The 12,314-nt window shown below is 57.4% G+C and overlaps 3 protein-coding genes across 3 annotated transcripts in view; 1 reads left to right on the top strand and 2 right to left on the bottom strand.

Moving 5' to 3' along the window:
• The window catches only part of GUITHDRAFT_154569 (hypothetical protein), a 1,246-nt gene extending 737 nt beyond the window's left edge, over positions 1-509 (bottom strand). The window contains exons 1-2 of the mRNA XM_005825778.1: positions 287-509; positions 85-142 (exon numbers count right to left, since the gene is read on the bottom strand). Of these exons, the coding sequence (XP_005825835.1) occupies positions 323-496 (174 nt within the window). The 5' untranslated portion in view covers positions 497-509 and the 3' untranslated portion in view covers positions 85-142; positions 287-322. The remainder of the gene's footprint in view (positions 1-84; positions 143-286) is intronic.
• A 1,321-nt stretch (positions 510-1,830) lies between these two features.
• On the bottom strand, positions 1,831-2,742 carry GUITHDRAFT_76837 (hypothetical protein; the record flags this gene model as incomplete). The annotated part of the gene is made up of 1 exon (XM_005825777.1): positions 1,831-2,742. A coding segment is annotated over one exon (912 nt), but the record flags the coding sequence as incomplete, so codon positions are not given.
• A 1,963-nt stretch (positions 2,743-4,705) lies between these two features.
• GUITHDRAFT_114960 (hypothetical protein) lies at positions 4,706-10,044 on the top strand (the record flags this gene model as incomplete). Its single annotated transcript, XM_005825776.1, has 16 exons — positions 4,706-5,002; positions 5,051-5,140; positions 5,306-5,527; positions 5,581-5,658; positions 5,711-5,836; positions 6,136-6,194; positions 6,242-6,276; positions 6,324-6,379; positions 6,664-6,723; positions 6,963-7,535; positions 8,360-8,401; positions 8,518-8,702; positions 8,746-8,779; positions 8,829-8,927; positions 9,214-9,354; positions 9,766-10,044. The coding sequence occupies 16 exons, from the start codon at positions 4,706-4,708 to the stop codon at positions 10,042-10,044; spliced, it is 2,376 nt and encodes a 791-aa protein (XP_005825833.1).
• Between the last annotated feature and the right edge of the window lie 2,270 nt (positions 10,045-12,314).

The raw sequence follows: 12,314 nt of genomic DNA, 5'->3' as shown, positions 1-12,314 counted from the left end.
ATGTACGTTGCTACCCTCTCCCTCCCCCCCCATACCTTCCCCGTCCTCCTTCTTTCTCCCCCCGTCCCCTTCCTTTGATTCTTCTCCAGGTCGCCGGGTGTCTCCTCCCAAGATGCGACATGTCTGACGAGTCAGGATTCGGGTGAGCGAGGAGGGACAGAAGGAGGGAGGGAGGAGGGAGGAGGGAGAGGTGGGAAGGAGGGGGGAGAGGAGGGAGGGAGGACGGAGGGAGGAGGGAGGGAGTGCAGGAGGAAGGTGGAGGGAAAGGTTACTGATCGTTTTTCAGCTTCTGGCTATCAGGAGGGGGAGCAGGAGGCGTTTGTCACGGCGAGATTCGCTGCTTTGCTCGCAGGGACTGCTGTGCGCTGGTCGCCTCGTCCCGCGGCAGATGAGGAGAGGAGCAGAGCGGTTGGAGGAGAAATGGAGGGAGGAGGAGGAGGAGGAGGAGGAGGAGGAGGAGGAGGAGGAGGAAAGAGGAGCGAGAGGGCAGGAACATCGAACGTCTGCATGCAGTGATGATGGTGTATAGTGTTTAACATCTGAAGAATAGATTTCAAAGATGAAGTCTCACTGCCAACCTGGAGAGGTCAAGTCGGAGGTAGATCGTCTGCTGAGAGGGGAGGGAGGAAGGGAGCGAGGAGAACAACAAGTTTTATCGCAGGATGAGAAGGATGAGGGAAAGAATGAGTGAAGGAAGGGGAGGGGAGGGGAGGGGAGGGGATGACAGAGAAAGGAGAGGAACGGGGAGGGGAGGAAGGGAAAGGGGAGCATGTTTCATCCTCAGACATCGCCGTTCCACCATTGCTTCTTTGCCTTGCTCGACATGTTGTAGTACTCCGTCGTGCTGTTCCACTTGGCCTTCTTGATAACAACGTCCAGCTGATCTCCTCTGTCCATGGCCAAGTCCACTGCCGACTCGAAATCCTTCTCGTTCTCTACAACCACTATCGCCCCTGCTATCTCATACTCGAACACAACGTCCCTGCCGAACTGATTCTTAAGCTCGATCAAGTAATCGTCCCAGGGCGTCTCCTCCTCTAGCGGCACATCCTTCACCACCAGCTGCCTGTCCTCCCGCTCCGAGTCGATGCAGCGAAGGAACAGTCCCTTGTGCTTCTTGAACTGCCCCTTGTTGAGCTGGAACTGCCTCCCTTGCCGCACGGCCTCCCTGTGGTTCTTCAACGCTACCTTCTCCGCCACCTTGTTCGAGCTGTTCAGCATCTCCGAGCTCGTTGGCGGCGAGACGATGCCGATGCTGTCTGAGCTGCTGGGAGCAGAGACCGTCTTTTTCCCCTTCTCCTTCTCCTCCTTCCTGTTATCGCTCCCTGTCCTCCCCTTGAACGAGCCCGAGCCCGAGCCCGAGCCCGTGGACTTGGTGGGGCTCTTGAGCGAGAAGGACGAAGTCGAGTCGACGTCGTTGAGCTCCATCCATGAAGGAGGATTCATGACCAGCCCGTTCCTCACTTGCGCCTCCTTCTCCACCTTGCGCAGCTGCTCGTACCACTTCTGCGAGCGCGTCTGCATCCCGCTTCCTGTCTTGATGGACGGGGACGACTGCGTCCCCGCAAGAGCTGCCCCTGCACTGCTTGCCCGCTTCGCCTCCTCGATCTCCTCTTCCGCGCTCTTGATCCTCGCGTACCCGTGCTTGTCCACGGACTGTACCCTTCCTTGCTGTCCTTCCTCCCTGTCGCAGTACTTGCACTCCTCCACATCCTCGCTCGCCGTGGCCCACCCACACTTGTTGCAACGGAACCCCTCCTCCTTACTCTCCTCCCCTGGCAGCCCCAGCAGCCCAGAAATGTTCAGCTGGCTGATTCCCGAGGACCACGACTCTGCGATCGCTCCGATCCCAGTCATGAGCGGCTGCGTCCAGTCCAGGGGCTCCACCTTGATCTTCTCCAGCTGGAGAGGCTGCCCGGAGAGGAGCTTGTGGAGGTGCTTGCAGAGCTCTCGAGCCGTCGGTCGATCCTGAGGGGAGCTGTTGAGGCAGGCGGAGACAAGTTTCCTGACGTTGACGCTGATCTTAGGGGGAAGCGAGTCCTGCGTGATGGGATCGGTGTGAACGTTAGCAGCAAGCATGCCCTTCCTCTCGTACAGGAACTCCAGGGACACCATCTCCCAGAAGATACATCCCACTCCCCAGACGTCGATCGGCTCAGCGTACGGCTCGTTGAACAGGACCTCGGGAGCGAGATAGCAGGGAGTCCCAACTTGGCTCGTCCTGTTCCTCCCGTCCAGGGTCGCTGACAGACCGAAGTCTCCAAGCTTCAGTACGAAGTCCGAGCGAGACATGAGGTGGAGGAAGACGTTGGCAGGTTTCAAGTCCCGATGGATCACCCGCTTGTCATGCAGGTACGCTAGCGCCGTGCTCAGCTGCAGCATCCAAGTGAGGCAGATCGTTTCCTCGATCTGGCTGCCCGACTGCTTCGTTTGCAGGAGATGCTGAGCCAGGTCGCCCGAACGGCAGAACTCCATCACTGTGCAGACAAACTGCATCCCGCGTTCAAGGTGTAGGAACACGTCGTGGTACCGAACTACGTTGACGTGCGAAAGGCTGCGGAGGATCTTTGCTTCCTTGAGGGCGCCAGTCCCCTCCTGCTTGCTCTGGCAGTGCACTTGCTTCAAGGCAAGAAATCCCGTGACTGATGAATCCTTGCTCCTGACTATGTACGCTACACCCATCCCTCCTTTACCTAGCTGCCGAACTACTTCGTAGTTCGGATAAGAAGGAAATTTCGACATACTTGTCTTGGGATAAGTAGGAAACGGTTACAAGATGTCTGCTTCCAGGTATGCTCTTACCACCATTCAGCCTGCAGCGAAGCTTGTCATGGAATTGCAGCATATTGGAGGGGAAGCAACAGAAAACAGAAAGGAAAATAGTGAAAGGAAAACAATTTAGAGGCGAACATGAGGCTACGACTCCCTCTGTCACATGATCTCCGCATCAAGTAAGGTTAAGGTGATGGGACTGCAGCTGTATTATACCTGCCTGTCCCTCTTCTACACCACCTTCGACTCGCTGATCAGTAATCCGACTTCAAAACATCATAGCCCATTCATAATTTTTCTCTACATGCGATATACTCTCTTTGTCATCTTCGTTCTTGTCCTCATCCTTGCATTTATCTGTTGCAGTACCATCCTCCGCCATGTTTTCCCCGTCTACTCTGCCCTTATCCCTAACCCGGTCATGATTCCCAATAGCAATTTCTGGTACCGACTTTGGTTCCTCCTCTGCCTGTGCCTCCTCCTCCTCCTCTACCATACCATGATCTTCTTGCTCTACCTTCACCGCGTCTTCTCTTCCCCTCTCTTCCTCCATTCTTTCTCGTGATCTTTCTCGCTAGCTCGCTCTCATGAGCGTTTCCTCGCATGTTCATCCTGAAAGGCAGGCGCAACCATTGCATCCCCTGGTTCCGTGGGACGGAGGGGTCGTGTTTTGGGAGGGGGTGGGGTAGTACTACCCGTATGGGTACAGTGGAGCAAAAATGGACTCGAAAGTCCCTTGCACGGGAGGGTACAAACATGGCTAGCAGTTATGTTTTGTGGTAGGTGGGTAGTTTTTCGGGGGTGGGGGTAGGGAGATAAGTTTAATTGGGGGGGTGGGGTCATCATCAATTATTTAGGTATCGGGCCCGGCCGGCATGAGTCGCCGCCGCGGCCGGCACCGCCGCCGGCCGCCTGAGGCCCGGCCATCATGGCATGGTGTGGCAAGTTTAACCGTCCGGGCGTGACTCAGTCACCGTCGGACACTGAGTCACTTTTCTTTACTCAAAGCAGTCAGCAGGATGAGGTTTGGTTCTCACCGCTCGGACCCCAGATGATCTTGAGGACCGTGCTGTCCCCAACTTGGCAAAACTTGACTTAAGTTACTAATCCGAGCCTGGGACCGTACGTCTTGCGACTCGGATGTCGGAAGACCATCCGATCACTGCCATGGCATTCAGCGCTGCCGTCCCCGACTTGACTGTCGGCACAGTACAGAACTTCGCAAAGCGCAACTCACCGGGCCCCCGCAGTCAGTGACTTAGACGGTCGGAAGGCTCCGACTCTCCGGCCCGAAAACGTTTGGTGGCCGCCCGGTCATCAAAAGGTTCGGATGCACACTGGCACGCCCCGCCGCCGGGGCGCCCGCGTAGACGGTTGTCATGCCAGCCTCCGTGTAGCCTAACCCCGGTTTTCAAGCGGCCGCCCCCGGCCCGGGCCCCCGGCCGGCACCGGGCGGCCCGCGCGCGACGGTACCGGCGGGTCAACTCGTGACTTGGCACTGACTGCGGCCGGACTTGAAACGGCTCTATAGTCAATATTTCCAATGTTAGGTGTTTTAGTCAATATAGTTTAAAGTTTGTAGTCAATCCAGCGATCAAGATTTTGAAAGTAGAGGTAATGGCGAAAGGGAGGGGAGGGGAGGAAGAGGAGGCAGGAGGCGCATGGAGAGGAGACGGAGAGCAAGAGACAAGTAAGTCAAACAAGCAAGGCAACGGAACCGAGATGGGGGCAAGCAGGAGGAGGGAGGAGGGAGGGCGGGTATTGCTTCTTACAAGGAGTTTGATCCAACTCAGTAGCAGGTGCGGATGGTTGGTATTGCTTCCGATCATTGAGAGGTCTACTCATCTTTTCCGACTCATCCGAAGTTGTCGGCGTATGAACTCAAGTTGAGGGGTTGGAGCGCGTGCAGCTGAAAAACAAAAGAAGGCAGACAATGAGCAGGTCAATATCAGCAGTACCAAGTTATTCGTCCTTCAATACCTCGCGGAAGCAAGCATCCGCAGCAGCAGGGTCCTCACCCACAAAGAGCAGGAGGAGAGGGAAAGTTGAAAGACAGACTCTCAAGCTGTCGCAAGTCCTCAGGCAGGTACCGAGCTCTGTCGAGCCCAACAAGATCAGTGTTGTGGAGAAGAATATAACAGAAGTCGATCCCATCCCTGACAAGTTCCTTGATGTGGACATCCTCTATCTCAGCAACAACAGCATCAACAGCTTGACAGGATTCCGACAGGTGCTGAACGTGCACGTGAGAAGTTTGTGGCTGACGGTGAGGATGCAGTTTCGAAGGCTGAGAGTGCTGTCCGTTGCATGTAACTGCATCGAGTCGTTCTCAGAGCTGCAGGTCTTACAGGACATTCCTCAGCTACAGGTGTGTTGTCGATATGAGAGATGAAAGAGACAGAGAGACAGCGGGGGAGCGACACAGGAGAGAGTGAGAGAGAAATAGGCACAGACAGGGTGACAATGGGAGAGTTAGTGATAGCGGGTGAGGGGACGAGTGCGAGGGGAGAGCGAAGAGATCTGAGGACGTCAGTATGATGAGGAGAATGAAGTTGTCGATGCTGATGATGGAGTCGAGATTGAACTAGAGGACGACGAGCTTGTGTGTTTGACAGGAGGCATGACAGAGTTGCAGGTGCTCAACCTGGACGGGAACCCCATTACTGTGTGGCCGTTCTATCGGCTACATGTTATCAAAAACCTCCCGAAGCTCAAGTTGCTGGACAACAAAGAAGTCAAACCGTCGGAGAGAAACGTGCCCCGCGAAATCTTGACCATGGCAGGAGACTCACGGGATCCTGCTGACAGGTGCTCGACGTAGCGTTGAAGGAAGAGGCGGAAACGTTGAAGATCATGTTCAGCAACCACTTTCTGCAGAAGAAACTGGTGATCAGTCAGCAGCTGCAGTGAGTGTGTTCCTTACTCTGCCCCGCACCAGGACGCTGTGATTCAGAGGATGCAGCTGCATGCTGAGATGATGCAAGTCTTCTACGGCCGAGTGACGGCCTTAAATCGTGCTGAGATGCCTGACATTAGAGCCATCGACACCCGCAAGTCGATCGAGGTAAGATAGTGCCTGTGCTTGTTCTTCAAGCTCTTGTACAGCCTTGGTCTCCTCTTCTCTCGTCTTCTGCAGTTGTTTGCCCTTCCCCTTCCCCCCGCTTCTCTTGCTCCTGCAAGGTCATACTCCTGCTGTGGCACTTCCCCAGTGCATCTTCTATCAGTGGTGTTACGCTCTGCCTTTCACTCGCATCCGTGGGGGACATGCACTTGCTTTCATGCCCCTTCCCACGTCATACCTTGTTCTCCCGCTGAATGTTTGCCTGCAAACATGAGGGATTTTCTGCTCTGAACTTGATGAAGATGTGGGATTTTGAGAGCTCCATCGGCTCGAAGGAGCGCGACAGGGTGCTGGCGCACTTGTGAGTTAGTCAGTGGAGATGAATGCGTTTCTAATGCCCTGAGCAAGGAAAATGCAAGTCCGGGCAGCGAAGATCGACAACAGTGAGGGAGCTGTAAGGGGTTGAAGGAAGGCTGAAGGAATTGTGCAGGCAACAAAGACGTTGATGTGTCTGCCTCCATGTCGATCCTTGAGAAAGAGATGCAGGTGAGATGTTTTTGTCTCAAGACGATGGTAGCAGAGGTTGTAGTGAAGGCGAGAAATTACGAGAGGAGAAGAAATGATGATCATGAGGAGGAGGAGGAGGAGGAAGAGGAGGAGGAGGAGGAGGAGGGGAAGCGGGAGGGGAGGGGGAGGGGAGGGGGAGGGAACAGAGAAAGGCACGGGTTATAGCGACGCAGACGTTTGTGATCTCGATGGGACTAGTTGCTTCTCCCACCTGAACTTAGACGACCATCAAGTTCTTGACACTTTGTGTTTCTGCGTCGCAGCCATCGAAGCCAAGGAAGCTTGCTCCTGATCACGAGCAATGGGAGATGGCGTATAAAGAGGTTTTGAGACTTCTAGCCATGTTCTTTCCTGTGTTCTTGCTGTGCTTTTAGTCCTAGCCTCCTCTCCTCTCCTCCATGCTCCTCTACTTTTTCATCGCCTCCCTTTTCCACTGCACTTCTCTATTCCTGCCCTCGTCCTCTCCCCTCCCTCATCCTCTCTTACCCCTTCTCCTCATACTTCCACAACTCCCTCCCAACATTCATCCTTGTTTTCCCAGCCTTGCTCATCGCTGTCGCAGGTCCTCATGGCCCAGCAGTCGAGCGTCAGCCGCATGCTGGCGCGCGTGCAGGAGGTGAAGCTGGAGGCCGAAGACAAGATGCGTGCTCTAGCCAACCAGGCCAACGTCATCATCAACCTCCGGCTGGAGCAGGAGGAGAGGGAGAGGAGGGCGCTGCAAGACAGGGAATCGATTATCCGAGAGCTGAGGGCGCAAGTGTCAGCCATGGCCTCGCACGGCATGAGCATCTCCACCATCTCCCCCGTGCAGGGACGAGGAGGGCAGAGCATGCGCGTCGCTTCCAAGCACGGCATGAGCCCCGACAGGCTGCAGGAGAAGTCGCCGTCGTTTCTCCCTGGGCAGGACAATTTCTCCTCGACACGGCGTGGGAGGAGGGAGGGAGAGGGAGCAAAGAAAGGGCTGTCGTTCGGAGGAGCAGATCTGAGCTTCAGTGAGAAGGGTGGAGCAGGAGCAGGAGCAGGAGCAGGAGCTGGAGCTGGAGCTGGAGCTGGAGCAGGCATTTCTTCTTCACTGGAGCACAAGTACATTGTGCAGCATGCTCAGGCCTCTGATGATGGGGACGATGCTCTTCCGGTAAGTGATCCATCAGACCATTCCCCTCATTCCTCTCCTCTCCTTCTCTCCTCTCCTCTCCCCTCCCCTCCCCTCCCCTCCCCTCCCCTCTCCTCTCCTCTCCTCTCCTCTCCTCCTCTCCTCTCCCCTCCCCTCTCCTTCTCCTCTCCTCTCTCCTCTTCTCCTCTCCTCTCCTCTCCTCCTCTCCCCTACCCTCTCCGTTCCTCTTCTCTCTCTCCTCTTCCCCTCCAAATGTGACCACCTGATGGTCAGACCCCGCGGGCCCCACCCCACCCCATCACCCAAGGAGCAGCTCACAGCAGCAGGAGCCCAGCTGCTCCCTCCTCCCTCGAGGACGTACCAGCGGCTGAGCAGTCAGCAAGTGCGACGTCAGCCAACAAGGAGCCCACGGGATCGGAGAAGAGAACGAGAGAAGTCGAGGTTACTCCCGATGTGCTCCTCCTTCTCAGCTCGCGCTCCGCTCCCACCTCAGCCTCCTTCCTCCAGCCTGGCTCGATCGCTCCTTTCTCTCTCTTTCCTCTGTTTACCATCTCCCCTCCCTCCGTCCCTCCCATCTTCCCTCCCTTTCGTTCTTCTCCTTTCTCCTCCTCGTCTTTCCTCCCTCCTCGCTGCCTTTTGGGCGGGATGTTGAACTCGTTGCAAAGGATGTGATGCAGCTATGGAGGATGATGGAGGAGCTGCAGGAGCAAAAGAGCTCTTTGCAAGCAGACCTCCTTGCGCGCGTGAAGGCAAGTCGTCCTCTCCTCTCTCCTCTCCTCTCTCCTCTCCTCTCCTCCCCTCCCCTCCCCTCCCCTCCCCTCACCCTGACGTTGGTTTTCCGGCAGGAGGAAGAAAATCTTCTGGAGCAGAATTTGAAGCTAAAGGAGGTGGGAGAGATCCAGAGAAGAAGAGCAGAGCAGAGCAGAGCAGAGCAGAGCAGAGCAGTGGAAGGGGAGGAGGAGCAGATGATGAGGGAAGGAGCTTGGGGCTGACTTTGCGGCAGAGGGTAGATGAAGTGATGGCACAGAACAACGCCAACGTTGAGGAGGCGGAGAAGAGCATCAAGAAGCTCCAGGAGGATCTAGAGCGCAGCAAGACCGCCTCCAAGAAATCTGCCCAGCAGCTCGAGGAGGAGCTGAGAACTGCCCGGGAGCAGCTGGAGAGGACCAGGAAGGAGCTGGAGAGCAGGTGGAGGAGGAGGTGCCGGAGGGAGGGGAGTAACGAGTGGCAGGGAGGAGGAGGAGAAGAGGAAGATGAAGGAGGAGGTACGATCTGCACTGCTGCTGCTCGGAGTCTGACCAGCCCGGCTGTCAGCTGGATTTTCGACTTCAGGAGGAGCGAGAGAAGGTAGAGAAGAGCGCTCTAGAGTCTAGGAAGCCGCTGGAGGCTAAAGTGAATGCGCTGCAAGCGATGGTAAGGAGAAGGAGATTTCAAACCTCTCCTGTTGCTTGCTCTCTCCTACTCTTCCCTCCATTCCTTCTCTTTGCTTAGCTCTTCCTTCCTTCCTTCTTCCTCCTCTTCCTCTTCCTTCTTCTGCTTCTCCTCCTCCTCTTCACCCTCCTCCTCATCCTCCTCCTCTTCCTCCTTCTGCCCTCCTCCCCTCGTCCTCCTCCTCTCGTCCTGCTCTCCTCATCCTCCCCTTGCCCTGCATTCCTTCCCTCTTGAAGTCCAGCCGCTCTTTTGCTCATGTGTGCGGCAGGTGGACGCTCTTTCGGCATCAGAGGGCAGTGCGGAGCTGATCTACCGGGAGCAACTGAAGGAGCTCAGCGAGAGGAAGGGAGAGCTGGAAGCGTCTTTGAGCATAGCAAGGAACGACTTCAAGAAGCTGTCCAACGAGGCGGTATGGGAGGAGCAGGAGAAGAGCAGGAGGACGAGGAGGAAGTTCAGGAGGAGAAGGAAGAGGAGGGTCAAAGGGAATATAGGAATGGAGGGTGAAGGAAAGAAGGGCGTGGCAGGAATAGCAGCGGGATGGCTGAAGAAGGAAACAGTGGTGGAGGATAGAACGATGAAGTAAAAGGGCAGTTAGGAGGGTAGAAGAACTCGAAGGTTCGGAAAGCGAAGTCGGAAAGGGGAGGTCGAGAGGGGAGGGGAGAAGGGAGGGGAGAAGTGTTGAAGAGGAGAGTAGAGTAGCGGAGAGAAGAGGAGAGGAGAGGAGAGGAGAGGAGAGGAGAGGAGAGGAGAGGAGAGGAGAGGAGAGGAGAGGAGAGGAGAGGAGAGGAGAGGTGAGGAAGAAGCTGATAGGATTCCACAGGCATTCGTATCCTCCAAGGCAGAAGACTACCTGGCTCAGCTAAACAGGATGAAGGCGACGGAGGAGAAGATGGAGCGAGCAGTCGATCTCTATGAGCTGCTCGTCATGCGAAGGATGCTGCTGCGCTTCCGTCGGGCAGCTGCCAGCACCAGCAGAAGGAGGAGGGCGGAGGCAGCGGCAGTGCGCGCGGGAGATCGGGGGGTGAAGAGGAGGGGCATGCGATGGCTGAAGATTGCCTGCAAAGTGTCGAGGTTTGCGAGGAGGATCGACGGTGAGTAGTTGAGGCCCTACCAGCTTGCCGCTTCCTCCCATCCTGCTACTCTGCGTATCTGCCTGACTTCCTCCTCCATTGTGTTCCTCCCTCTCCTCCCTCCTCCTCCCTCCTCCCTCCTCCCTCCTCCCTCTCTCTTCTCTCCTCTCTCCTTTCTTGTTTGTCCTGACCTCTCCCCTTCCTTGTACCTCCTCCTGCCTCCCCTGCTCTCATCCTTGCCGCTACGCTCTGCTCCAGCAGGCGCCTCCTCCTCTCACTTTCCCCGCAGGCAAGCGGATGCTTCGATCTATCCTCCTCCTCTCGTCTCGCAGCGACCACAGCGTCGCCCAGCACGCCAAGCTCCTCCTCCTCCGTCCTGACCGGGAGGCTACGAGCATCGCGCGCTTGCTGGCGCAAGGCAGCATGTGGGTCCTACTGCAGAGCACGCGGAGGGAGGAGGAGGACGAGGAACTAAAGATGCGCATGCTACTTCACCTCCTCCATACCGCCACTTCCCTCCTGCGCTGGACCCAACAAGCTGCTCTGCTCTTCGCCCAGCAGCAGCTGATGCGGAGGGCAATGGCAGGATGGCGATGGAGGAGGGGGTCGCGCGCGCTGGCTGGCGTTCACTTCCTCCTGGACGAGGGCAAGCTCAGGGCCCGGAGGACGATGAGGAGGTGGCAGCGGGTGAGCAGGCAGGAGAGGCGATGGGCTGCAAGGAGGAAAGAGAGAGCGCTGGTGGAGCTCTGCCTTGGGAGGGGAGACAAGCTGGTGAGAGATGAGGAGGAAGCCATGTTGAGAGGCGCTGGAGGGCGGGAGGAGGTGGAGAGCTTGCTGGAGCTGCTGGCGAGGAGGAGGAGCGACCTTCTCCTCCTCCGTGTGGGGTTCTGCGGAATCTTGATGTATGCGGAGGAGGGCAGAAGCTTCTTGCGCAGCTCCGGCTCGTTGCAAGGATGGAAGTTGAGGACGGTAAGTGCAGGGAACATGCTCCCTCCTCCTCCCTCCTCCTCCTCCTCCTCCTCCTCCTCCTCCTCGCCTGTCTCTTCTTCGTCCTCCTCTCCCCTTACCTGTTGTCTTCATTTGATTTGACGTCGGTGACCTCCATAGCTCTACGCCTGGCGGCAGGCGGCGAGGAGCGGGAAGATGGAGGAGAGGAGGGCGGAGAGTGCGAGGAGGATGCATGCTCGGCGTATCCTCGCACACGCTCGCTGCTCTCTCTTGCAGTGGCGTCAGATTCACGTCGCTTCCTACAAGCTCCGCCTCAGAATGCTGGTACATTCCTCCTCCCCCTTCCCAACCCCACTCCCCATCCTCCTCCACTCCCACTCCTCCTCCACTCCCACTCCTCCATCCCCTCTTGCTTCTCCATCCCCTCTTGCTTTTCACTTCTCTCCCTTTGGCTGCCCTGCTCTGCCCTCTTGCCCTCGTCATCCTCTCCCCCCCCCCCCCCCCCCCACCTCCTCCTCCCTCCAGTCTCCCGCACGCTCAACTTGCCCTTGCAGGGGATGAACCTGCGGGTAGAGAGCAAGCAGCTAAGAAGAGCCTGGGGCTGCTGGGCAGCGTGTAGGGGGGAGAGGCAGCTGCAGCAGCTGCAGGAGAAAACTTCTTTCGTCGCTGCCCTCCAAGTGTCCGTCCAAGGGCTCGAGCACAGGACCAAGGAAGCTGAGCAGGAGGTCAACAACCTGACTGACGTGATTCGAGCAAGCAACGAAGTGCGGGACAAGGTTGAACTCTCCTCCTCCTCCTCCACCACCACCACCACCACCACCACCTCCTCCTCCTCTTCGTCTTCGTCCTCCTCCTTCTGCCCGTGCTCCTCCTTGTCTTCGAACCCCCTCTCCCCTCCTGTCCTCCTCAACCACTACCACCACCATCACCATTACACACCCACACACTGCGTGTCTCGCCCCTGGCTCCCTCCTCTCCTTTCTTCTCCTTCCTTCCCCTGTTCCCCCTCCCCCGATCGTTCTCCATGGTTCTGACCTCCACACTCAGCTGGAGCAGGAGAGGAACGAGCACGCAAAGTCGAGCGAGGCCTTGAAGGAGGAGGTGGAGCAGCACAGGACCACGATCACAAAGATGAAGGACGAGGTGAAGGGAGGGGGAGGGGGACAGGGGAGGAGGAGAGGAGGAGGGGGGGGGGGGGGGGGGGGGCGGAACGGGGGGGGGTGGGGTGCTCTGGGGCTGGTGGGGGGCGTGGGTGAGGGGGGACGGCGGGGAGGGGGGGATCGAAAAGAAGGGGGGAGGGGCGGGTGGAGGAGGGAGGAGGAAAAAGAAGAGGGGGGAGGTGGGGGGTGGT

This window comes from Guillardia theta (assembly GCF_000315625.1).
Source record: "Guillardia theta CCMP2712 unplaced genomic scaffold GUITHscaffold_80, whole genome shotgun sequence".
Classification (NCBI taxonomy): Eukaryota; class Cryptophyceae; order Pyrenomonadales; family Geminigeraceae; genus Guillardia; species Guillardia theta.
The sequence above is the reverse complement of the archived record's forward strand: the minus strand, read 5'-3'. Positions and strand labels throughout refer to the sequence as shown.